Consider the following 26,444-nt stretch of genomic DNA (forward strand, 5'->3'; position numbering starts at 1 on the left):
GCTAAAAGTATTTTAGGTTAGCAACAGCAGTGTGTAACTGGTTCAAAAAGATTGAATATGAAATGTGCGTGTTTCGTGGTAACAAAATATTTTTTTTATGAAGTCGTGTATAGTTTTGACAAAAGTGTTCCATTTTGCAAATTATCTGAAGTGTTGTGCTACTTTGGTGTAGGGTTGTGCTAATTGTGTGTTGTGGTTTGACAAACCAGGCCCTGTTTTCAAAATTGTGCTAAAACAATTGAAAAAAAACTAAGTATGCCTGTCCCCTTGTATTTGCGTTGTGTGTATGGGTATATTTGGGTGTTAGAGGTTGTGAGGAAGTGGGTGTGGGTGTGCTTAGTTGGTGGTTTGGTTTGTCACAGGCTACTCCATAAATGGGTATATCTCTGTTAGCCACTCCCCATTCACCAATCTGAATGTTGGTATATAAAGATAAGTAGGTTTACTGTCCAATATATTTCACCTCAAAATACCAACATCTCTGTGTAAGGTGAGTCCAAATAATTTGATTACATTCCTCTTGTAGAAAATGCACTATTGTTTCATTGCCACTCAATGTACATATTTTATGAATCATCACACTTGATATAAAGTATTCAAAATTAAGTAACGTTATTCTGAATTTCAGTTCTATTTTCGTCATCTACATGATGGTCATATAGTCACTATTGTGAACCCTTGAACTATTGTTAACTCACTTGACTATTTCCAACCGTTAATAAGAGAAATAATCACAACCCAAAGAATTAAAAGAGCTTAATATAAGGTTTAGGTATTTGGATGATCAAAGACTGTTCAAATGAGAGCGCCATTCAGTCAGTGAAGAGTATGAATACTGTAATCATTGTTGCACAGTACGGAGAAATTGAGAGATAGAGAAACAATATTAGTACTAAATCATGTATTTATTTATTACTAGAAAGTCCTCTTTAGGATATGATGGCAGATCAGTAAATCAAATAACAATCCATTTGCTCCTCAAAGTAACATGAGTTCTAAAATAACTTATATTCACTTTGAAACTGATTTTAAGATATACTTGATCAAAATGATTCTCTCATACAGTATGTACAGCAAACTCTTCCCATTAAAGGTCAACCTTTGCGTGGCTTTAGATCTTAATCCAAGATGTTTGCATCAGTAACTCCTCTTATATCCAATGTATGATTTATGTTATATTGTTTTCCAATTCATTAACTTTAGTGACCTTTTAAAGGCAATGTGGGAAATACAAATCTTGGAATGCCTGAACTTCCGTGTGGTTTTCACAGTGACCTGAGACGTTTTATAGATTTTGTCCTTTATTAATACACCCAAATGTAGTAAATACACCCGTTTTTGTGATGTTGATGTGACGTCTTTGCCCAGTGGGATGGCAATTGCAAAATCTTAAATCCCTCATGATATTCTTTCTATGTCTATCCCCTGCCTTTGTCACACCACATTTGCCAAATGTCTCTCTTCCCAGCACCTGCCATGCCTGTCAACCTTCTACTCTTCCTCCTCTTCCTCCCTGTGTGTCACGGCTGCCACACTGGCTCCTTCACCGACTGCCAGAAGGCTCCGTTCGTCCCCGGCCACAACCTGGCCGGAGAGGGTTTCAACATCGTCAAGATGCAGACCTCTGGCGCCTTTGTGGTGGATGTGCGGAAGTTCATGGTGGGTGGGCACGATGGTAACTGCACCCTGTGCACCAACACTCTGATGGACGGCCAGGTCCAGAAGTTACCGCTCTCCGTACTGGACTGGCGCACAAAGGTGAAGTGTCGTCGGAGCCTCAGCAGCCAGATGTACGAGTCGAGCACCTCCGTTCTAAAGGAGACCGCTAACGCTGCCAGCATCAGCTGGAAGACTGGCCTGGGAATCAAGGGCATTGCTGGGGTTGCTGTTGGAGGCACACACTCCAAAACAGCCATGTTCGCCAGAGGCCACTCCACCAATGACAAGTTCTCTTTTACTAGCCATGAATTCAAATGCAAATATTACACGTGAGTCGAAATTGAGATTTTTAGTGCCATAGGATGTAAATTAAGGCGGGCTAAAGCAACAAAAAAAAGCCGACAGCTATTTATATAAATTGTGTACGGGGAAAAAAACAGTGTTCTCCATGTTGTTGAAGTTGTTTTTATTCATCATACCTCTCTCTCTGTCCTTAGCTTTCGCATCCGAACCCAGCCCCCTCTGAGCCAGGAGTTTCAGGACTCCCTAAAAAACCTGCCCAGCAAGTACACCCACAACACACCTGCCTACAGCCAATTCATCTCCATCTATGGCACCCACTACATCCGCAACGTGCACCTGGGGGGCCGGGTGCACTCCACCACAGCCATACGCACCTGTAAGATGGCCATGAGCGGCCTCTCCCTCCATTCTGTCAGCAACTGTCTGGGGGTGGAAGCCAGTGGCACCATCAAAGGTGTCACGATCAGCGCCGAGACCAAGTACTGCAAGTCCCTGAGCAATAAACTGAAGACAGGCTTAAGCTTCGGAGCCACCTTCTCGGACCGCGTCACCGAAGTGCAGGGCGGCAACGTCGAGGTTGAGGACATCCTCTTCAACCCTGACAAGAAGTCTGGCTATAAAACCTGGCTGAAGACCCTGAAAAAGGTCCCTGGTGTGGTCTCCTACCAGCTCAGCTCCCTGCATTTCCTGGCCAGAGACAACCCCATCCTTAAGGCCAACCTGCGCAATGCCATCAGAGACTACATCCAAAATTACTCTGTGTCCACCTCCTGCCCTTCTGCTTGCAAGACAGGGAGACGCAACAAAGGCTGCGCCTGTATCTGTAGCGGTCACAGGAATGTGGACTCCAACTGCTGCCCCAGTAAACCGGGCGTGGCCAGGATGAATGTGACGGTGGTCCGAGCTACGGGGCTCTGGGGCGACTACTTCTCTAAGACAGACGGCTATGTCAAGGTCCTCTACGGAAAGCAAGGCGGTTCCACTCCTGTGATCTGGAACAATGACTTCCCCCACTGGAACTATAAGATTCAGTATGGAACAGTGGATTTGAAAAGTAAACAGTGAGTTTTTTTCAATTTTTATGTTAAATAGTCTCTTGAGGGTTACTATGTATAGGCATCCTGTGCAAAGGAATAAGTGGAGCAACAAGACATATGATAAGGGTGTTTTGGCCTCTCTGTGTCTCTGTTGGTGGGATCTCCAGGGTAGTTTCCAGTTTGCTAATTATGCTCCCTATTCTATAAAACCTTGTAAGAGTAAAAAAATTATTTAAAAAAAACATTTAGAAAAACAATTACATTTAGCCAGCATTGTGAATATTTGGTGTATTACCACTGCTCTTACTTAGAGTGCCCTATCTCATTCACCCACTCTCTGTGTTCCCTAACAGAACCTTGCGCTTTGAGGTGTGGGACCGCGACAACAGATGGAACGATAACCTGCTAGGAAAGGGCTCCATAACCCCTCAAAGGGGCATGAACGTCAACCAAAGTTTCAAGTTGAAACACGGCACTCTTTATATCTCCCTGTCTGTGGTTTGCGGCCCCAGCCTTAAAGGAGCCTTCTGTGATCAGTATGCCCCCTCACCTGGGTCCCAGGGTAGGCTGAGTTACGTCCATGACTGGGACAGAGCGACAGAGACGTTACCCACCCTCTTCCAGGGTTCTCACAGGACCTTCCTGTGAACGGTGCCCCTCATGTTAATTTACTTACTTAATTATAATAATATAATAACATATGCCATTTGGCAGATGCTTTTATCCAAAAGGACTTACAGTACGGTGCATATATTTTTAGAATATGTGACCCCAAGCGGGAATCAAACCGACAACCTCTAACCAATGCTCTTACCAGCTGAGCCTCATATGACTATTTTCTCCTCTTCACTCTCTGTGGAGCATAAGGCCGCAACAACACATGCCATGCCAGACGGTCCTTTGCCGTTTTCTCTCTGCTTCACCTTTGTGACATGAGGCTAATGGTAAATCTGTTTTTTTAAATGCATTAAATCGATAGGTCAACCAATTAGCTTGCGTTGACAAGCTCGGTCTTTCCTTTCCAAGGCGATAAAATGATTCATTGCTTCAGGGTTGCCTCTTACATTCATATATTTTTTCTTTCTGTCACAAAACTCAATTATTTCTCAATATTGACCTTTTTTTGTGTATTTTTTGTTGCACAATTCTATGTAGTGTCTGATACATCCAAATAGTTGGGGTTTCAGTATTACTCGTATAACTGTGACACACAAAAAAAAACTTATTGAAAGTAATGTGAAAGGAGGGATTTTAGGTCTACTTGAGGCCTGCTTGAAGAGGAACATTACCCAAGTGCTTTTGCTGATTCATTACCACCCAGATGAAGTGAGTGAGACCACTGACTCTGGATGCGTCGCAAATGGCATCCTATTCCACTTCTAGTGCATTCCTTTGACCAGGGCCCATAGGGCTCTGGTCAAATGTAGTGCACTATATAGGGAATAGGGTTCCATTTGGGACTCATGCTCTGCATTAGACCAAGGTAACAGGAACATGACCACATTCCTCAATTGACATGACACTTGGCAATAGCTGAGAAAGCAAATGTGGCTTACATACAGTACGTCACTTACATTTAGTTTTCACTGTATTTATCATTTTTTTGTATGTTTATGTTCCTTTCCTTTCACATTTGTTTGCATTTTCTATTTTCTGCTTGTACTGTCATTCAATAAACCGAGTAGACCTATCGTGGTGCCAGTGATTATTTAACTACTCAATAATTTGATACCTGTGGGCTCAATTTACACGCGTTACATACTTTCATGTAAACCATGTATTGGGGTCAATGGTAGATGTGTGTGTGTGTGTGTGTGTGTGTGTGTGTGTGTGTGTGTGTGTGTGTGTGTGTGTGTGTGTGTGTGTGTGTGTGTGTGTGTGTGTGTATATACTGTATACAGTGTGTCTGTATGCACGGTGGCAGAAAAAAGTATGTGAACCCTTTGGAATTACCTGGATGTTTGCATAAATTTTACATTAAATTCACAACAATAGTCACAACAATAGACAAACACAGTGTGCTTAAACTAATAACACACAAATGATTGTATTTTTCTTGTCTTGTCTATATTGAATACATAATTTAAACATTCACTGTGTAGGTTGGGAAAAGTATGCAACCCCCTAGGCTAATGACTCCAAAATCTAATTGGAGTCAGGAGTCAACTAACCTGGAGAAGAATCAATGAGACGAAATTGGAGATTTTGGGTAGAGCCACCCTGCCCCATTAAAAAACACTCACAAAGATCGAGTTTTCTATTCACAAGAAGCATTGCCTGATGTGAGCCATGCCTTGAACAAAAGAGATGTCAGAAGACCTAAGATTAAGAATTGTTGCCTTGCATAAAGCTAGAAGGGGTAACAAAAGTATCTCTGAAAGTCAGTCCACGGTAAGACAAACTGTCTATAAATGGAGAAAGTTCAGCACTGTTGCTACTCCTTCAAAAAAATGTTTTTTTCCTTCATTGAGGTTAAGAAGAATCCTAGAGTGTCAGCTAAAGACTTACTCTGGAAGATGCCAACATCTCTGTTGAGGAGTCTACAATACGTAAAACACTAAACAAGAACGGTGTTCATGGGAGGACTCCATGGAAGAAGCCACTGCTGTCCAAAAAAAACATTGCTGCACGTCTGAAGTTTGCAAAAGAGCACCTGGATGTTCCACAGCGCTACTGGCAAAATATTCTGTGGACAGATGAAACTAAAGTTGTGTTGTTTGGAAGGAACACACAACATTATGTGTGGAGAAAAGAAGGCACAGCACACCAACATCAAAACATCAGCACACCAACATCAAAACATCAGCACACCAACATCAAAACATCAGCACACCAACATCAAAACATCAGCACACCAACATCAAAACATCAGCACACCAACATCAAAACATCAGCACACCAACATCAAAACATCAGCACACCAACATCATCCGAACTGTAAACTATGGTCAAGGGAGCATCATGGTTTGGGGCTGCTTTGCTGTCTCAGGGCTTGGACAGCTTACTATCATCGACAGAAAAATGTATTCCCAAGTTTATCAAGACATTTTGCAGGAGAATGTAAGGCTATCTGTCTGCCAATGGAAGCTCAACAGAAGTTAAGTGATACAACAGGACAACAACCCAAAAGACAGAAGTAAATCAACAACAGAATGGCTTGAACAGAAGAGAATACGCCTTCTGGAGTGGCCCAGTCAGAGTCCTGACCTCAACCCGATTGAGATGCTGTGGCATGACTTCAAGAGAACAGTTCACACCAGACATCCCAAGAATATTGTGGAACTGAAAAAGTTTTGTAAAGAGGAATGGTCCAAAATTCCTCCTGATAGTTGTGTGGGTCTGATCCGTATCTACTGAAAACGTTTGGTTGAAGTTATTGCTCCCAAAGGAGGGTCAATCTGTTATTAAATCCAAGGGTTCACATACTTTTCCCGACCTGCAGTGTGAATGTTTACACAGTGTGTTCAATAAAGACATGAAACATTATAATTGCTTGTGTGTTATTAGTTTAAGCAGACTGTGTGTGTCTATTGTTGTGACTTAGATGAAGATCAGATAACATTTTATGACCACTGTATATATGTTTGTATATTATTTTACTGCTCTAGGGATGTAATTATTGTTTGGATAACCTTATTTACTAATATGTATTGATTTTATTTCTTTCTTTCTTTTTTTTCACTCTTTATGCAATGCACAGTGAGTGCAGAGAACCCCGGAAGAAGAATTATCATTTAATTATCATTGTAAATTATTGTAATGTTTGTTTAAGTGTCAATTAATAAGGGATGGGTTGCCAGTTGGTGATTTGACACAAAAAAAACAACAAAAAAATATATATATATATATATATATATATATTCATGGATACCAAGTTACAGTAGGATTTGGCCCTGTATTCCTTTACAGAGAAACTCAAATATTTCACATGTGGAAAATCACATGATTTTGTCTGAAATTTCACGTGAAATCATTCGAAAACACGTTTTTGGAACACTTCACATGTGATCAGGTTTTCACATGTGTAGTTTCATGATATCACGTTGCTTTACATATTGTCACATGTTATCACATCAACTTCACATAACATCATGTGTTCACATGAAATTCATGTTGTTTTTCCATAAGGGTTTTGTGATGACAGTTTAGAATTCGAATTATAACGGCTGATTATTTGGAAAAGGATAATCACCCCTAAAGATGAATTCCTGGAGTGAAATGTTTTTACGACTTTTTGAAGGGAGCACTTAAACTGCCCGAGATATTTGGGGTGTATACGACAGGTATAATCTCTGACTTAACTTCCTCCAGATCATGTTTTGAATTATTTCAGTTGTAGGCCTTAATTCCGAGTCCTTTTCAGCAGGCCTGGTTTTGTGAGGACAGCTGGGAACTTGTTAGAAAGGAAAATAACAGGTTACCCAGTTACCCAGTTAAAACAGAGCAATGTGCACAGTGGATTTCATTACTGTATCTATTTCAGCCTACTCAGACAAACTGAGCTGAGCCAAACTGTGCCGAGCCAAGCCAAACTGTACTGGGCTGAACTGGTTACACATCCACCATAGTTACTGTAACTCTGCAGGACAATGTGAAAATAAATTATCTGAGCCAGCGGGGTATAGTTCAGGTCGCCCCTATAGTGTGTATCAGGCATATGTGACATGTAATGACTATCAGGGTCTCCTTCAGGATATAACCCCTTTTTAGTGAGATGGACCCCCACTCTATCGGCTATGTTTTAAACCTGCCTCATCTCTGCTTTTTTCTTTCTACTCTATGCCAGCTAAATGGAAGACATCAAGGTGGGTTATACAGTACAAGACAGTTCATCACTGGCCATGCTGCCACTTCCGAGGAAATGAGAGTAGAGCGTGAGTTCATCACAATCATAAAATTCTTATTTGAAATGAATCTGCACCTTGGCCCAATTGATTAACTATCTTACTTGATATAAGACGTCACTGCATAACATAGGTACTGATTCGTTGGTAGATAGTATATGTTTATCCTTTGAATTTCTCACGTGTAAATATTGGTAGCCTAACAACTTCGGTCTAACCTGTTACTGTAATTAAAACTGAGAAGTATTTCAGATAGTACTGGACCATGCCAAGCCACAGGTTGGGTTATCTGGGCTAGACGAAGGATTCCACTGAATGAGGACATTGTGTGCATTATTAGGACATGAAGTCCATACATTGCCTTGAATACAGGCATTGAATAATGTTAGGAGCTCTTATTGATTCTTCTTTGCAGTAGGCTATGCTCAAACAGTCAGGGGCCATTCAGGGATACTGTCAATGTGGAATGTGAGTGCACAACTCCGATCAATTGAGTGAACATGTGAGGAAATGGAATTGTAACATGAGGTTGAAGACAATATTCATGTTATGTTTAGTAATATGACTCCTTCTGTTGGTTTGGGGGGAAAGGCCACTGAATACGGTATACAATAAGATAACTTTGACACAAGATGTAGACTCATAAAGAAATCTAACATGGTAGCCTATTCTAATTGAATTAAACAAAGAAATGTTGAAACAACTTTGATGTCATTTGCCTCAGGTTATAGGCTATTAGAATGCAGGTCTAGATGTATAACAATCGAATAACTTTTACTTTTTTTTTTACCTTATACAATTTTGTTACGGTTTTCAAAATCTAGGCCTATCAGTAAAATAGTCTGCATTAGCCTAAAATTAAAACAGAAAGTAAAGTCTGATATTGAATTCTCTAAATCATTAGGCTACATTGCCTTTTAGTCTACAGCTGACTTCTATTCCAGTCATTATGATGGCGTTTGCCAGTTTGTGGTGGACAGCTCATAAATAGAGCTCTTGTGCATTGAAGTGGTGGCTTCCGATAATTAAAAAAAAAACGTGTTTAATGGGGGTAACATCCCCTCATCCTCTGATTATCTCACTTCCTTCTGCCTGCCACTATAGACCACCCTGAGCCCTTTGAGGAAACCGCTCCTTTGGGAAGGGGGGCTGGGGTTTCCGTTGCCCTACCCAGTCTCCATGCACGTGGATTGAATTCCACCAAATGATTTTAATTCACCTAAAACAAACTACAGTTCACTGGTTGGCTTGGAGCTCCGACCGATTACGCGCTGCGGATAGACACCGAAGGGAAAAAGGGCGGAGGGGGAGGGATAGCAGGTAAAGTGTTAGAGATGGAGAGAGGGAGACCGCGCGTGCGCACAGAGTTCCATCCCTCCGCATCGCTTCTTTTTTCATCCTTTTTTTTTTTTGCAGCATCAGTACCGCGCTCGTATCGCATTCGTTTGCTGGAGTCGGAGCGCGCTGCGGGGCGACACTGCACCGCCAAGGAGGACGCACAAGCACGGTAGAGGGGGGACTAGAGAAAAGGGAAAAAGGCAGAGAAGGTAGCTAACAGGGGAGACTCATAAGCTATCCCCTCATTTGAATACTAGAAGAAAATATCAAATTGTCGGACCTTTGGACATAAGAAGACAACGAGGCGGAAAAACCCAGGCGATTATATTTTAGCCAGCACGGCGGGGAAACAATGAAGGATCGTACACAAGAACTACGAAGTGTAAGCTTACATATTTATACTATTCCTGCCCTCTTCCCTTGGTTCCACACTCTCCTCCCTTCCGAATCCTCAGCGCAATCGGGCGTCAGCGTCTGACATCTCCTTACTGAGCGCTACTTCACCGCAAACATAACAAATATGTGAGGTTTCGGTTCTTACCAAAAATACAGAGGCGGATATCTTTAGGCTATTCATTTATATTTTACGCATTCGAATGTGTCTTTCCATCAGTGTCAATAGCCGAGTGGTGCCCGCGTGCGTGCACTGATGATCATACACGTAATATGAGCAGGATAAAATATGACTTATCTATTAATGGTCCGTTACAATGCAGTGATTTGAGAAAATAGTATAGGGCTATTAGCATTACAGGCAGGCAGACAGGCAATAATATAAAACAAACACATCTACCATAGATAGTCTCCTGCTAGAAATCACCCAAATCAATATAAGCTTATGAATTCTTATTGCTGGCTAATATGGATGGACAGCTACCCTTAACAGTGGTAAAATACAGTGGATGAAAGCTATCATAGCCCATAGTCCTCCTAGCCAAGCAATCCCTGCAAACACCGTTAACGATTGCTCTTCAACCCTTAGTAGAACGAAATATTTGTTACCTCAGCCGATCGGATTGACCTTTTTCTAGATAGTTGATGGAGAGAGCGTCTTATAGGAGTAGGACGGGGTCGAATAAAGTGGGGGTGGGGGGTCATATGAGATTGTACATTTTGTTATAACTGGCCTCTACAATGGGGTATAGTTTACACTATTCCTTGTATTAGACTCAAATTCAATCAAGGAGGACAGAATTGTAGCTCTCTCCCAACTATGCGTCTGTAAGGTTCAATTGGGTTTGCTTTGGCGACACCATGCTATGGCGGGATCTGCACCAGGGTTTCATTTTTTTCCTGAATTGGAAAACCACATTCATACCGGTTTACAACACATTCGATGACTAGATATATGCCATGAGGATAGCCACTGTCATATGTTTGTGCAATTTGTCTGTCCAGGTTTAATTGAAAAAGAAGGCAATAAAATCGATATGAGGCCCGAAGCATGCATGGCATTTTTGGCGTAGCCCAACCTACAACCGCTGGAGATCAATAAAATATCAGAGGAAACGCCTGGACTCACTGCCGCTCTGCACGTTTATCTAAAGCGTGTGTGTGCGTGTGCGTGTGCGTGTGTGTGAGTGCCTGTGTGTGATTATTATATCCAAATGTAGAGCCAATACAGGCTATACTGCTGTGAACATTATAGCACATGATTGTGATTGTGCCACTGTTCCTGAGATAGCCCATGGTCAGCGGATTCACCTTGCATGAATTCTGTGCCCCCTCCTGTGCCTTCCCACTGAAACGCTGAACACAGCTAGATCCATACTCAGTCAGACACTAGGCACTTGCCTCACTGCCCACTGTAGATTCAACGAGACTAGGCTACAGAAATCTCTCGGCTATGATGCTTACATGTCCAAACGAACCATAAGAGCGTTTATTAGACGTGTTCATTTTGTAGATTACCTTTCTCTCTGAGACGGATTTTCGTTATTTCTTTACCTGTAATTTATGGTTTTGTACCCCCCACCCCCCACCCCACCCCACCTACCCGAAATAATGGATGCCATCTAAAGTGAAATGGATAAATAATCACTACCGTCAGTCTAAGTTCTATGAAAATAATATTGTTGATGTTATATTGTAATGATCGAATATCACGTAATTCTGGCAACAGATGTTATATGATTGGGTAATAATTACATTTTATGTAATCGTCAACATCACAGTGACGTATACGTTGCGCGCTACATCGTCCTACTCTGAGCAAGCCCTGTCTGCACGGGTTTTACCGAATGTGCTACATGTGTGAGTGAGCAAAAGATTGGCCGGCTATATTTACCATGTCTATACCGACTATTCCGGTGTAATCCAAAGAGACCGCTGATAGACTGAGGGGGTGCGCTCGTGCGTTGCTGCACAATATCTGTACCAATTGTATTGATTATAAACTGGGTATTACGGGTAGGGGTTGCTAAGAAGGGACATAATCGAAGCTCAATCGCACTATGTATCATATACCTAAAATGAAACTGAAACCTTGAGCCAAATTCTGGGGGTTGAAAAGGCACAGGCATAGTTTTCTTATTCTAAAACATATTTCTACGCATTATAGGCTACAGATGTCATAAAATTAATATTGCTTTCTTTCATTGACACACACACCCACATGATTGATTTGTTCTCCCAATACCAAAATATATCACTCACCCAATGTCCTTAATATTTCTGCATGATGACACAATACATTTATTCAGTGCAAAATTGTGTGTGTGCATTTTTATTTTTATTGGTTATATGGCTGGATTTCGACAGGCACCCCAATTCTGATATATTGTTTTTTTTTTACCACTTATTGATCTTCTGACCAATTACATCATATCTTTTCATGTCAGATCTTTCTCAGAGCTGATCTGATTAGTCAAACGACTAATTAGTGAAATATCATAATTGTAACGGCTCTCTTCTATCTCCTCCTCTGACGAAGAGGTGGAACAAGGATCGGACCAAAATGCAGCGTGATGATGATTCATGACATATTTTAATGAAGGAAAAACTATACATGCAGAAACTACAAAAATAACGAAATGAAATAACGAAAACCGAAACAGCCCTATCTGGTGCAAACACAAAGACGGGAACAATCACCCACGAAACACTCACAGAATATGGCTGCCTAAATATGGTTCCCAATCAGAGACAACGATAATCGCCTGACTCTGATTGAGAACCGCCTCAGGCAGCCATAGACTACGTAGACACCCCACAAAACCCCAAGACAAAAACACACCACAATAACCCATGTCACACCCTGGCCTGACCAAATAAATAAAGAAAACACAAAATACTAAGACCAAGGCGTGACAATAATTGGGCTGCCTTTCTTAATGCAGCCAAAGTGTCATTTTAGTTGCAAAGTGCATACTCTTCTGGACTGTTTTATGTATAGGCCTATAGCATTGCCAACCGCTCTCATATTGGTAGTCTATAGAACATTATGTCATTTATACTGTCTTGAATATCAGTAACATGTACTTATGGCCTTGACTGGCAGAGCCATACATTCAATACATGCATCCAATTTGTACCTACTGGGTAAGCTTATCTATAACAGGTTTATAACATATCAGTGACATAATGGTGTCCAATGCAGAATTAGCAAAACATTATGTTATTCCAGTTACTGTACATTTTGTGTCGTTTTGCTTAAAGCTTTGTGTGCCTCGATTCCCTGTGTTGCTTTATTTAGCCCCACATGTATTTAGCGTTCATATTCACCACAGGTATTTAGCGTTCATATTCACCACAGGTATTTAGTGTTCATATTCACCACAGGTATTTAGCGTTCATATTCACCACAGGTATTTAGCGTTCATATTCACCACAGGTATTTAGCGTTCATATTCACCACAGGTATTTAGCGTTCATATTCACCACAGGTATTTAGTGTTCATATTCACCACAGGTATTTAGCGTTCATATTCACCACAGGTATTTAGTGTTCATATTCACCACAGGTATTTAGCGTTCATATTCACCACAGGTATTTAGCGTTCATATTCACCACAGGTATTTAGCGTTCATATTCACCACAGGTATTTAGTGTTCATATTCACCACAGGTATTTAGCGTTCATATTCACCACAGGTATTTAGCGTTCATATTCACCACAGGTATTTAGCGTTCATATTCACCACAGGTATTTAGCGTTCATATTCACCACAGGTATTTAGCGTTCATATTCACCACATGTATTTAGCGTTCATATTTACCACAGGTATTTAGCGTTCATATTCACCACAGGTATTTAGCGTTCATATTCACCACATGTATTTAGCGTTCATATTCACCACATGTATGACATGACGGAAGTTTAAGAGTGAGAAAAACAGCATTCACCTCCCTACCATGCAATGTGTCCCAGATAAACAGGAATTCTTCGTAAGACACAAGCTGAAACTCCCTGATTGCGCCAGAGGAAAGGACTGTTTGACTTCCGTCTCCGGCCTAGACAGCACACCTTTATATGCATTGACAGGCTTTTTCCTGTAGAGTTCTGGGGTAATGTATATAAAGTGCCGTCAGAAAGCATTCGCATCCCTTTACTTTTTCCACATTTAGTTGTTTTACAGCCTACATTAAAAATGGATTACATTTAGATTTTGTGTCACTGATCTACACACAATACCCCATAATGTCAAAGTGGAATTTTGTTTGTAGAACATTTTAGAAATGTGTAAAAAAAAATGTCTGGAGTCAATAAGTATTCACACATCTGTAAGGTCCTTCAATCGAGGAGTGAATTTCAAGCACAGATTTCCAATGCCTCGCAAAGAAGGGCACCGAATGGTAGTGTAAAAAACAACATCTGAGCTGAATATCCCCTTGAGGTGAAGTCATTTATTAGGCTTTGGATGGTGTATCAATACACCCAGTCACTACAAAGATACAGGCGTCCTTCCTAACTCAGTTGCCGGAGAGGAATGAAACTGCTCAGGGATTTCACCATGAGGCCAATGGGGATTTTAAAACAGCTACAGTGTTTAATGGTTATGATATGAGAAAAATTAGGATGGATCAACAACATTGTTGTTACTGTACTCCACAATACTAACCTAAATGACAGAGTGAAAAGAAGGAAGCCTGTATAGAATACAAATATCATTTGCAACAAGGTACTTAAGTAATACTGCAAAAAATGTGGCAAAGAAATTAGCTTTTTGTCCTGAATTCAATGTCTGGTGCAAATTCAACACAACACATCACTGAGTACCATTCTTCATATTTTCAAGCATGGTGGTGGCAGCATCATGTTATGGGTATGCTTGTCATCGGCAAGCACTATAGAGTTTTTTAGAATAAAAATAAATTCAATATAGCTAAGCACAGGCAAAATCTTAGAGGAAAATCTGGTTCAGTCTTCTTTCCAACAGACAATGGGAGACGAATCCACCTTTCAGTAGGACAATTACCTAAAACACAAGGCCAAATCTACACTGGAGTTGCTTACCAAGATGACATCGAATGTTCCTTAGTGGCCTATTTACAATGTTGACTTAAATCGGGCTTGAAAATCTATGGCAAGACTTGAAAATAGCTTTCTAGCAATGATCAACAACCAACTTGACAGAGCTTGAAGAATTTAAAAATTATAATGTGCAAATATTGTACAACCCAGGTGTGCAAAGCTCTTAGAGACTTACCCAGAAGGACTCACACTGTCAAAGGGGATTCTAACATGTATTGTCTCAGGGGGATGAATACTTATCTAATTCAGATATATTAGTGTTTTATTTTTCATACATTTTTCATAAATGCTAGAATATTTCTTCCACTTTGACATTACAGAGTATTTTGTGTAGATGGTCGACCAAAAAATGTTATTCCACTTTCTATCACATCAAACTATGGAAAAAGTCAAAGTGGGTGTGAATACTTTTTGAAGGAACTGTATATTGAAACATTCACCTGTACAAACATGTCCCACACGTCTACGTTAGCAACACGTTTAGCTCAGATTATACAGTACCATACTTAAATGTTGCAAAACATTGTTATTGCAGTGATATAACAATGAACCAACTTTAAGATTACATTGTTTGTATTTTTATCAAGGTTGTTGAGAATAAGGCTGGAAGAGGAGACATTTATAGCCATCTATTCTGAATCAAAAGCCTATGTTTATCCATCATCGAAATGGATACAAGCAAACACAGATAGCAGCTGATGAACGAGTGAACCTTCTATAACCTTTTGACCTTTGACAACGAGGTTTAATTAAGGCTCCCTCAGCACAAAATTATACTAAAGCTAATAGGGCTAACGTGGTGTAATGATAGTAGAATACAAATGATAGCAAAGCACAATTTGCCAGCTGTAATAAAGATTATGCCACATGAAATTTGCGATATATCTTGCCTCTATTGTGCCTTAAGCTGTCATTGAGTCATTGAAGGGCATGGCACAAACCACCACTTAAAAAACCCAGAGCAGAACTGTGTACAGGGGAGTGGACAGAGACACTAGCGTATTATACACGCTGAATGAGGTTTGGTCAAAGTGTATGACTGAATTCTGTTGGATGTACTTCAGAAATTATCCTATTTAGGTAAATAACGGCATGTTAAAATCTATGTGAGGGAAGTTCTGTCTCAAAGCCATGGCATAGCAGTTCTGCTGTACTGAATGCATTTGACATATTTGCATCTATTTGTAGCGGCTTTTGTAAAGGATTTTATTGGCACATTTGAAGTTAAAATGTTCCTCTACTTTTAACGTTGTCTTTCATTTGAAGTATGCATCTTTTATGTTACACAATTCCATATTAGGACATTTCTATAAAGTTTCTAGGAGACAGTAATCCTAACTGACCATAAAAAATGTCAACATGCTCACTGCTAAACAAATGATATCCGAGACCTCAGTGGCGATTTGCATGTGATGCAGTTAGTAGATGTATAGGCTATCGATACCCCCCCCCCAACACATTGTTTGAAATGATTCTTATCCTTAAGTGGATTCTTTTCAAAAGGAATGGGGTCACAAAATGTTTCGCAGAGCATCTCCATTTGATGGCCATCCAATAGTCACTCCCCCATGAGTGATTACCGCAGCTAGTAATACATTATGTATGAGCACCACCCCTGACTACGTGCCACATCAATGTAATAGCGGATTGCACCAGAGAATACTGGTCGCTCCGTGTTGAGTATTTTCCTTAAGGCATGATGCTTTGTGGATGGAGAGTAGATTCCAGGAGAGGTCAAGGATGTGCATTATCTATTCTAAAGATGTGTTTGTATCAAACGGTGAGTCATAACGGCAGCCGTGTTGGAAATGAATGACCCAGGAAAAGCCAGAGTTTCCTGGTTTAGCCTAAAGTCTAGCTCGTCTGTGGTAGAGTGGGGGATGATGTGGGACGGGCGCAGTGTTCTGAGAGGTCATATGCAACCAAGGGCAGAGACAGCCACTATATTTAAAACCACAGTGCTTTTCAGTGGTACACACAATACAAACACAAACCTAGAACTACCGGTAGATAGGTCCTAAATTGTATTTATTCCCCAGTAAACAAGGTTGCGCAGACCCAAGCTGAATGAGTTATGTGTGTTTTGAGTCCTCCAAAGGGGATCTTATTTGCACTCTGTCAACCCAAAAAGTAATTAAGCCTGAAATTGTAGTCGTGGAGACACAAAAGTTCAACAATGTAGTAAAAAAAATGCTAATCGGGATTAAATAGCAGGAGGGAATGTGACGGATTTCTTCCAGCTAGACGTCTTTCATCTGACCGAGGGATCGGTTTGCCAACTGGTACTTACAGACTGGTACATGTGCCCTTGACGTGGTGGACACATTAGACAGTACAAATTACCCTTCGAGGCATGTTTTTAGCATCTAAATTCCTCTCAATGGCAATGAACTGGACAATGGAGGGAGAAATCACTTGAGGTGGACAACAAATAGCCTTTGCTCCGAGTGTAGTATGTATTTTGTGTGGATTGGGTTTGGAGGTACGGTTATAGGCTAACCCTAGTCTAGTAGGCTTAGGGTACTCAGGAACAGCCTCGGTCTCTGTCTTTGAGTCTTACTCACCTCACACTGGTGAATCTGTCACATGTTGTTTATCTATTATATAGAAGCTACCTGGATGTCTGCCCTGTCTTTTTGTGATATAGTTACGTTTACCTCAGTACAGCTAGTCTTATAACTTCAAATGAGTTCCAGAAAGTCCAAAAACCATCTGGTAATTCCTACTCCACTTTTACTCAATTGTTTTTACTATGTGCTATATAAAGAATAGCTTGCATTTTTAAAATGTCAACGTAGGTTAAAGAAAGACATGCTGACTGGCCATTCCAGGCCAGACCACTTACTCCCGTCAACAATTTTAGCCACTAAATTAACACGCTGAATAATTACTTTCGCTCTGGCATCCATCCTACTTTTGTGAGAATTCTGTGTCCGACTGTGCCCATACAAGTCAGAGGAGTAGCGGGTTGATCAGTCAGATGAGATCATGTGGCTGTCTAGCGGAATTCTGTTCATAGCCTACCTCACATCCTAAAGCTAAACACAGGTGGAAGTGAGATCACCACCAACCACATGGAGCCGTCTCCGGATGCGTACAATGTCGTACAGTTGGAATGTATTGTGACTCACACTCCTTTAAGTAATACGACGTTCCAAGGACTATCATTCTGTCGTTCAAGCTCTGTAGAATGTAAATCTCTTTGTATATTGAATGCCCATGATCATTCAAGTCCGTTTTTGTACGTTTTGAAACACGGAATCCGAAGTGTTGTGTATGCCAACTCTTTGCCACAAATGCAGACTTTAATTGAACATTTTACACTTGTGAAAATGGACCTATATGGATAGGGATGTATTGAAATGTTTCTTACGGAAGAAATATGAAAAGCATATGTATAAGCATGGCTGCCATTGAAAGGGTTTGCAAAATGTAATTATGGGAAAATTATTAGACCAAAGCTTTGGACACAACAGTTCACCTGACATAAGACTGAATCCAAACATTACACTATTGATTTTATGTACATTTTACATTTACTGACATTTTTGCCACGTTTGTTGATAACAACATCAGAAAATACTCTGAAAATACATTCAGTAACATGATAAGAATGTTCCTGGAGAATGTGGGGTAGGTGCAACATAAGATTACAAGGGTTCGAGTGAGCGGACTAACTTGTGTATTCAAGTGGCCACACTCCTCTTCAAAGTGTGCACAGTTACTAAGTCAATTCAATACACTTCAATGACTCAAAGAAGAGTTGTCAACTATAAAGTGCTTTTTTTGAGCTCTCCTAGCTGTGCCGCTGAGGAACTAGAGCAAGTACAATTGTAGTTGTTCTGATTGGAAAACAACCCTGCATCCTCGCCATCAAACAATTACTGTTGTTTACACAATTCAAAAACATCCCGTTATAAATCACAATCTGGGTCAGGTGGGCATCATTTGAAAGCTTGTTCTATTGCCAAGCTAGACTAGATACGTTATAAAATACTATCTTACCGTGTAGGGCTTTCATAAGGCAACTCAGTGAAACAGACTGTAACTTTGGTGCGCATATGCTCTTGAATAAAAAGGGTTCATCAGTTGTCCCAATAGGAGACCCTTTGAAGAACCCTTTTGGTTCCAGGTAGAACCCTATTGGGTTCCATGTATAATCCTTTCTCCAGAGGGTTCTACATGGAACCCAAAATAGTTCTACATAGAACCAAAAAGGGTTCTACCTGGAACCAAAAAGGGTTCTACTATGGGGACAGCCCAAAAAAACTTTTGGAACCTTTTTTTCTTTGAGTGTAGAAAGAAGTCGTGAGTGCATTCAGGTGTGTGTTCCGCCTTACATTTTCTTCACAATAGACAAACATAGGCTCATTCTGTTCAGAACAACACGGGGTATAACATAACATCATGTCATCTTGTAACTGTACATCAAACATAGTGATCAAAAACGTTGACACTGTATGTGACATGAGTTTTATGATTATGGAAATGTGAAGTGCACATTTGGACTCACAGGTGTTTGGCTTGCTTGTATGACATCAAACCAGTATTCATTATAATCCTCAATGTCTCATCTTTCTAAATACACAGAGTCCTCTTAATTTAAAGCATTTCCCTTACTCAGACAACAAAACATCTGCAAAAGTTTCAACTAGAGACGGGGGAAGTTCAGAACGGCTGTCAGTCAAAACCCATACAGCGCTGTGAAGCTTAGAGCGAGAGCTCCGATGTAATTTATAGCATGTTACTGTACAGCTACTTTGTTTCAATTTAGGAGCTTATCAGTGCCCAAATCTGCCATTTTCAATCCTGAGTGTGATTGTAAAGGACTACATCGTGTGATATGGTTTTAATCTAACATCTTTAAATGACTCAGCACAATGGTAGGACAAAGGAAGGACAAGAGTTCAGCAGCAACATGCCCCTTAAGGACCACTATGTTGGGGAGATGTTATTGAAGTTGGATTATCACCTGCTCTCTCAGTTTTCATGATCACCATGTTATCGGTGCAGAATATTATTGCTCCGGGAATTTGTCTTGGAAACAATCTAGGAGTGTCAGATGGCCTGATTGTGTTGTATGATCTTTTAGAGGTCAGAGTTTTTTGCCATTTTTGAGGGCGAGGAGATACAACGTCGGTTTGGATTGTGAAGGGTAAATGTCAGATCTATTTACTACACTGTGGAGCAATCATACACCCTGATGACAAACACATTTAAAAGGTGCTCCCAGATATATCAATCCACCCACAAAAGTGAGTAAAATAGTTTTACAATAGAAGGACAAATGTTTATATGACCGATTTAGATTGATGTACTGTGTATTTGACATCCTCAAGAACCCATGCCTGCAGGTAGCCTAACTATCGATAAAGCTACAGACTACAGTACATGAATAAGTTAAGCACTTAAAGCATTTTGATGGGTGAGAAGCTACTTATGGCTGATGTAAAGCCCTCATACTACCCTTTTACTTAGAAACCATACTATAACAACATTGTAATTGCTGACAAGGAAATAATCAAACAACAATTGAATCCTGCATTTAGGGAGGAAATCCAGGGCTGATAGTACCATTATAACTGTACAATCAAATCCTGATATGAGAAACAGCTTTGAATGTATTTGTCCATACTGTCACTTTCATTCCGAATATCCATCCTCATTCGTGTGTTTATTTTTCTAAAAGCTGGCATCACTGGTTCTATCGGCACAATGCCCCTCGCATCCTTAAATTACCTAGTTTACAAGTATTGCTGATCTCACATTGGTATGGTGGTCGTAGCGGTACGCTTTGAATCTCCCACATTACATAATAAGTTGTAGCCATTGAATTTTAGTCTGGACATAACTACGTATATTACAATGAAACAGCCTTCAGATGCTATACTTAAGTGGGTAAGCTCATTTACATATAGTTCAGACTGTTCTTTTAAGTGTAAGTCGAATATGTAATTGATCACCCACTTCCTGTTTCATTCATGAGGCGAGGGATGGAAGGAGGGAGGGGAAGTGAGGAAATATGCAGCTCACTGCTCCCTATAACGTCTTCTGCAAGGGGATTTGGCAACAGAAAATCAATCAATCAATTAGTCAATACAGCTTAATCTTCCTAATTGGGTATTTGCTTTTAACACAAGGGAAGAATTGGTGACACTTTACTGTAGGTGTCCTTATGTATACATTCATAAAGCCTTTATAACTATATAACACATTATAGCATTTGTCATAAGCTGTCACAAGTAGTTTTAAATTATGAGTAACGAATAAGATTTTATAAAACTAGGTATAATGGGCGTTATATAGTTGACTGTTCATCCTGTTGTCATATGCGCTCATGTCAATGTTAATAACTGCTATTATACAGTCTGCATGACAACTTATGTCATATGTTATTACATGCTATACAAGAGTCAACATACCAGATGATATTACAGGGTGTTTTTTCATTTACCAACCTCTGTGTCACATTATTACATTGAATGGAATGATGGGCGTCATAACCATGTCATTTGCCGTTATAGAGTGTGCACAGACACCTTAAGTACCGTGACATTCATTTGAGGTCTTATAAAACAGTTATGAATGTGATTATACCACAGGATGAGTTGAGAGCATCACAACTTTGTACCATTCAAAGGATTTAAAAAAAAACATGGGCAAATGGGAGCACAGATGTACTTAGGATTGTTTTATTTGGATGAGACAATAAACTGCTGAGTTGTACAAGTTGGACCATGTCCACATATAAAAAAGGACACATTATAATACCAACAACTTGCCCCCCCCCCCCAAAAAAAAAATTAAACAGAAGCTAAAACATGTTACAACAAAATCAAGGTTTCTGGGGCACAACAGGATTTGTGACAGCTGTGAAAAAAGGAAGATGAGCAGGCTATAATACAAATGACAGCTATATTATAAAGGAGATTGGTAATTAGTCAGGTTGCCAGCTAGCTAACTAAGTAGTTGATGGTGCAATTGCAACATGTAGCTCTCCAGGAACAGAGTTGGAGAGCCATGCTTCTCACAATCCAAATATTTTCTGTAGCTAGCTAGCCGCAGTCGTAGGGCCACGACATGAGGACAAGCAGCCCCACTTTGCCCCTATCTATGCATAGCTAGATAGTTAGCTAGCTAGCTAGCTTGCTAGCTACCGGAGGAATGTCAAATTATGAAGCAAATTTTGCAGCACATCACACGATAGATTCTCTTTCAGTACACTTTAAACAATTACTTTTTAATTTAATCGTTTCTCATGTGTTGTTGTTCTGTTTTTGAGTCTTCCGATTTCAGAGATATGATACGCTGACACGAGCTGAAGCTAAATAACTTTTCATAGGATCTATAAAACTGTCTTCTTCTTCTTGTGCTTTTCCGGCAGACTAGACGCTTTGTTGTGAATTGCTGCTTTTCACAGTTCAGAAAGTGCATTGACCATTTGTTCGCAAAAAAAATTAAAAAGGAAATGGGGAAAAAAGGAAGTTGCACCACCATCTAACCCTACATACATACCACTATTCCCACCACACCTTTCCACTACAATTGCCCTAACAGATCATACGCTGGAACCCCTTCTCTCAAAACCCCCTGTAGTTCTTCCGCATTAAAATCTATGACACCCAAAAACTCTGCTGCTGCTACTACCAATTCAATCTTCTGGGATTCCTTTTCCATCTGTGCGGTACAATGAATGACCATTGCAATAAACACCAAGAAGCCAACTTTAATAAAGCGCAAACTGTTTGGGTCACTCTGTACTGGCCTACTACCTAATACTCTCAGGCTCCCTCACCCTTTACCCACAATCCTCTACTTTCCTCACTGCCTCAGCATATAACACTTTCTGCACTACCCTCACCCTGGAAACTTAGAAAAGGTCTCACTCGCACAGGACATTTCTAATCCCCAGCAACATGGCCACCCCCCACAATTGAAGCACTCCGCTTTGTCTCATGTCCACCTGCACACTTCTCACACCTTGGAATCTCCCTCCTACATACTGCTGCATCATGACCATAAACTTGGCACCGAAACACTGTGGTGTGTTCAGAACAAAAGCTCTCATGGGATAACTTATATACCCTAGCATGACTTTATCCGGAAAACACTCTGCATCTAAACAGACAGTCTCCTCAGTCTCGTGCTCGCCACTGAGTCTGTGTTGTGCCTAACGGCGTGCATCGCAGACACAGGGGATCCTCAACTTCAGTGGATCTACTTGAACACTCAGGGAGATCACTCCTTTGGGAAGAAAACACACAAACAATCAACACATGTCCACTTCTGGATACTTTGACCGAATTTACAGAACCCAACTCCTTCTTCACCCAACCAGATACTGTCACATTTCAGGTTTGACCTAAATGCAGACAGTGTCGTAGAAACAAAAGTTTATTTCTAATACAGGGGCAGGCAAACGACAGGTCAAGGCTGGCAGGGGTCAATAATCCATAGAGGGTGCCAAGGGTCCAGAATGACAGGCAGTCTCAGGGTCAGGGCAGGCAGGGGTCAATAATACAGTTAGGTGGGGCAAGGTACAGACCAGCAGGCCGGCTCAGGGTCAGGGCAGGCAGAACGGTCAAAACAGGGAAGGACTAGAAAACAAGAGCAAGATTTCACAAACAAAACGAACTGGCAACAGGAGACAAAGGGCTGTGAGACATGGATTATCTCTGGACACATGAATGGTGGGATGTATACGAAGGGTACGGGGCAACATAAGACGAACAGCGGAGGGGCTAATGACTTAGGAGATGGGAAACAGGCTGGCCGCTGGACTGGGGGTGGAACCCGGAGGACAGGCTGGCCGACAACCTAATGAGGGTGCAGAACGCCTTCCAAAACCAGGATGAGAACTGAGGACACCGGTCGGAGACCATGTCAACTGGCAGTCCTTGGATCCGGAAGACGTGCTGCACCATGAGCTGGGCCATCTCTTTGGCAGAGGGTAGCTTGGGGAGAGGAATGAAGTGAGCAGCTTTGGAAAACCAGTCCACAACGGTCAGGATGGCGGTGTTGCCATCCGAAGGGGGGGAGACCTGTGACAAAGTCCAGGGAGATGTGAGACCAGGGACAGTGAGGGACCGGCAGAGGTAGGAGGAGACCAGCCGGAACATGCAGAGGAGTCTTTGTCTGTGCACAGACCGGGCAAACGGCGACAAATGTGGAGACATCAGTAACCATGGTAGGCCACCAAAAACGTTGTCACAGAAAAGCCAGGGTCCAACGGGAGCCCTTGTGGCAGGAAAGCCTGGAGGATGGTCTCAGGTTCCAAAGTAGTTGTTGTGGGGCTATAGCAATAAAAAACACAATAACAGCAACTGTAAGTGCTGTTATTGTGAAGTGGAAACATTTAGGAGCAACAACGGCTCAGCCGTGAAGTGGTAGACCACACAAGCTCACAGAACGGGACTGCCAAGTACTGAAGCACGTAACGTATAAACATCATCTGTCCTTGGTTGCAACACTACCGAATTCCAAACTGTTCATCAGGAGCTTCATGAAATGGGTTTCCATGGCCGAGCAGCCGCACACAAGCCTAAGATCACCATGCGCAATGCCAACCGTCAGCTGGAGTGGAGTAAAATTTGCCGCCATTGGACTCTGGGGCAGTGGAAATGTGTTCTCTGGAGTAATGAATCACGCTTCCCCATCTGGCTATCTGACGGACAAATCTGGGTTTGGCGGATGCCAGGTGAACTCTACCTGCCCCAACGCATAGTGCCAACTGTAAAGTTTGGTGGAGGTGGAATAATGGTCTATGGCTGTTATTCATGGTTCGGGTTAGGCCCCTTAGTTCCAGTGAAGGGAAATCTTAACACTATAGCGTACAACGACATTCTAGATGATTCTGTGGTAACAGTTAGGGGAAGGCCCTTTCCTGTTTCAGCATGACAATGCCCTCATGCACAAAGCGAGGTCCATACAGAAATAGTTTGTTGAGATCGGTGTGGAAGAACTTGACTGGCTTGCACAGAGCCCTGACCTCAACCCCATCTAACACCTTTGGGATGAGTTGGAACACTGACTGCGAGCCAGGCTTAGTCACTCAACATCAGTGCCCAACCTCACTAATGCTCTTGTGGCTGAATTGAAGCAAGTCCCTGCAGCAATGTTCCAACATTTAGTGGAAAGCCGTCCCATAAGAGTGGGGATCATCTCCATTATAATGCTAGGATAGGGAGCAGCCCCGTATCCACATCGACGGGACAGTAGTGGAGAAGGTGGAAAGTTAAGTTGCTCGGCGTACACATCACGGACAAACTGAAATGGTCCAACCAGACATGAGACATCGTGGTGAAGAAGGCGCAAATCTAGCAGGAAAGTCTAAATGGAATCCTTGGGATGTCCTAAATCTGATGTCACCCCATTGAAATATACATTTTAAACGGTTACGGTAAGGGTTAAGGTTAGGTTAGAGGTAAGGGTAGGGGTTAAGGTTAAGGTTAGGATTTAGGGTAGGGATGTCCCAAGGATACTTGACATCACTAACCCTAATCAAGCCACAGCACATAACATGTTTAATAGCTAATGACATTAATTTGATTGTGTAAAATAATGTGTATTAAGATTAAAACGTTATTGCGTTTAAATTGTGAAAGAGGATGTTAACGTGCAATGTGCTACAGAGTATGTTTTTTTTTATTTCCACCAGTAGCTAGTGAAGTTAACTTGCTAGTGCGGACAGATTGCTAGATAGTAAGCTATCTAGCCATCGGGGAGGGTCAACGAAATGTTGCAGTTGCAACATCAACTAATTAGCTAGCTAGATACCTGCCTAACTAGCCATTGTTACTGTAGCCTGCACATCTTCCTTTTTTCACACCTGTCACTAATCCTGGTGTGCTCCAGCAACCTTGATGTTGTAAAACTATATTTGCTTCCGTTTTATTAGAACATTCTTGTGTTTTGGCAAGTTGTTGGCATTATGTTTCTTTTTGAAATGTCTATATATAACAAAAATGTATAATCCTAAGTACATCTGTGCTCCCATTTGCCATAGTTTCTTGGAGATCCTTTGAATGGTAACGCTTGGTGATTCTCAATTTATCCTGTGGAGCAGCCACATTCACAACTGTTTTATAACACCTCGAATGAAGCTCACTTTACTTAAGGTGTCTGTGAACACTCTATAACGGCATGCCCGTCATTCCATTCAATGTAACAATGTGACACAGAGGTTAGTAAATGACACAACACCCTGTAATATCATCTGGTATGTAGACTCTTATGAAGCATGTAATAACATATGACAGAAGTGGTCATGCAGTTGTTATTAACAGTTGACATTAGAGCATATGACAACAGGATGAAGTATAATCCTGGTAGACACTAGTTCCTAGGCTACGTGATGCGAGATCATTTAAAACACGCAATCACAGATTTGTTAAATCCTCCCATCATTCACCGTTTTATATATTGATTACATGGCTCATTGAATTCTGGGAATTGGCCATGTACAATGCCCTAAAAACGTCCTGGCAGCCTCACAAACCTGTTTCCATTTCTCAGCTGTGATTCCCTGAGGGAGACCACAGACTTGGTTAAATGGTGATGAAGTGAATTTAAGTAAGTCTAAATGTATTTTGGGGGCTTTGCGTGCTGTTCAGAGAGGGTCTAAATTGAGTTTGAACTTAGCACCGTGCCACGTATTTCCAAAAACACCTCTGGCAATATTTCTACTCCTCTTATCATACTTGTTGATAACACACAAACGTCTGATGAAAACTGATAGTGATAGTCATTAAGGTTTTATAAATTAATTTAAAGGGGAATTAGAAGATTGTC

General features: G+C 41.2%; 2 protein-coding genes across 3 annotated transcripts in view; both read left to right on the plus strand.

Moving 5' to 3' along the window:
• The first annotated feature begins 405 nt into the window (after positions 1-405).
• On the plus strand, positions 406-4,690 carry prf1.3 (perforin 1.3). 2 transcript variants are annotated; one of them, XM_035771015.1, is made up of 4 exons: positions 406-490; positions 1,469-1,988; positions 2,157-3,023; positions 3,353-4,690. In XM_035771015.1, exons 2-4 carry the CDS (start codon positions 1,477-1,479, stop codon positions 3,645-3,647), a joined length of 1,674 nt encoding a protein of 557 aa, XP_035626908.1. In that variant the 5' UTR covers positions 406-490; positions 1,469-1,476; the 3' UTR covers positions 3,648-4,690. The 2 variants fall into 2 exon arrangements, with proteins under 2 accessions (XP_035626908.1, XP_035626909.1); XM_035771016.2 differs by having other exon boundaries at positions 2,157-3,016; positions 3,353-3,557.
• A 4,564-nt stretch (positions 4,691-9,254) lies between these two features.
• Positions 9,255-26,444, plus strand: part of LOC118384141 (syntaxin-1B) — a 56,741-nt gene continuing 39,551 nt past the window's right edge. The window contains exon 1 of the mRNA XM_052518651.1: positions 9,255-9,563. Within this exon, the coding sequence (XP_052374611.1) occupies positions 9,534-9,563 (30 nt within the window). The 5' untranslated portion in view covers positions 9,255-9,533. The remainder of the gene's footprint in view (positions 9,564-26,444) is intronic.

This window comes from Oncorhynchus keta, chromosome 5 (assembly GCF_023373465.1).
Source record: "Oncorhynchus keta strain PuntledgeMale-10-30-2019 chromosome 5, Oket_V2, whole genome shotgun sequence".
NCBI classification, from domain to species: Eukaryota; Metazoa; Chordata; class Actinopteri; order Salmoniformes; family Salmonidae; genus Oncorhynchus; species Oncorhynchus keta.

What these genes read in the sequence shown, in the direction of transcription:
- prf1.3 (XM_035771015.1), top strand. Translation starts at nt 1,477, where the DNA reads ATGCCTGTCAACCTTCTACTCTTCCTCCTCTTCCTCCCTGTGTGTCAC. An exon ending in TTCAAATGCAAATATTACAC is followed by an intron (nt 1,989 to 2,156) that starts GTGAGTCGAAAT and finishes CTCTGTCCTTAG; the next exon opens with CTTTCGCATCCGAACCCAGC. An exon ending in GTGGATTTGAAAAGTAAACA is followed by an intron (nt 3,024 to 3,352) that starts GTGAGTTTTTTT and finishes GTTCCCTAACAG; the next exon opens with AACCTTGCGCTTTGAGGTGT.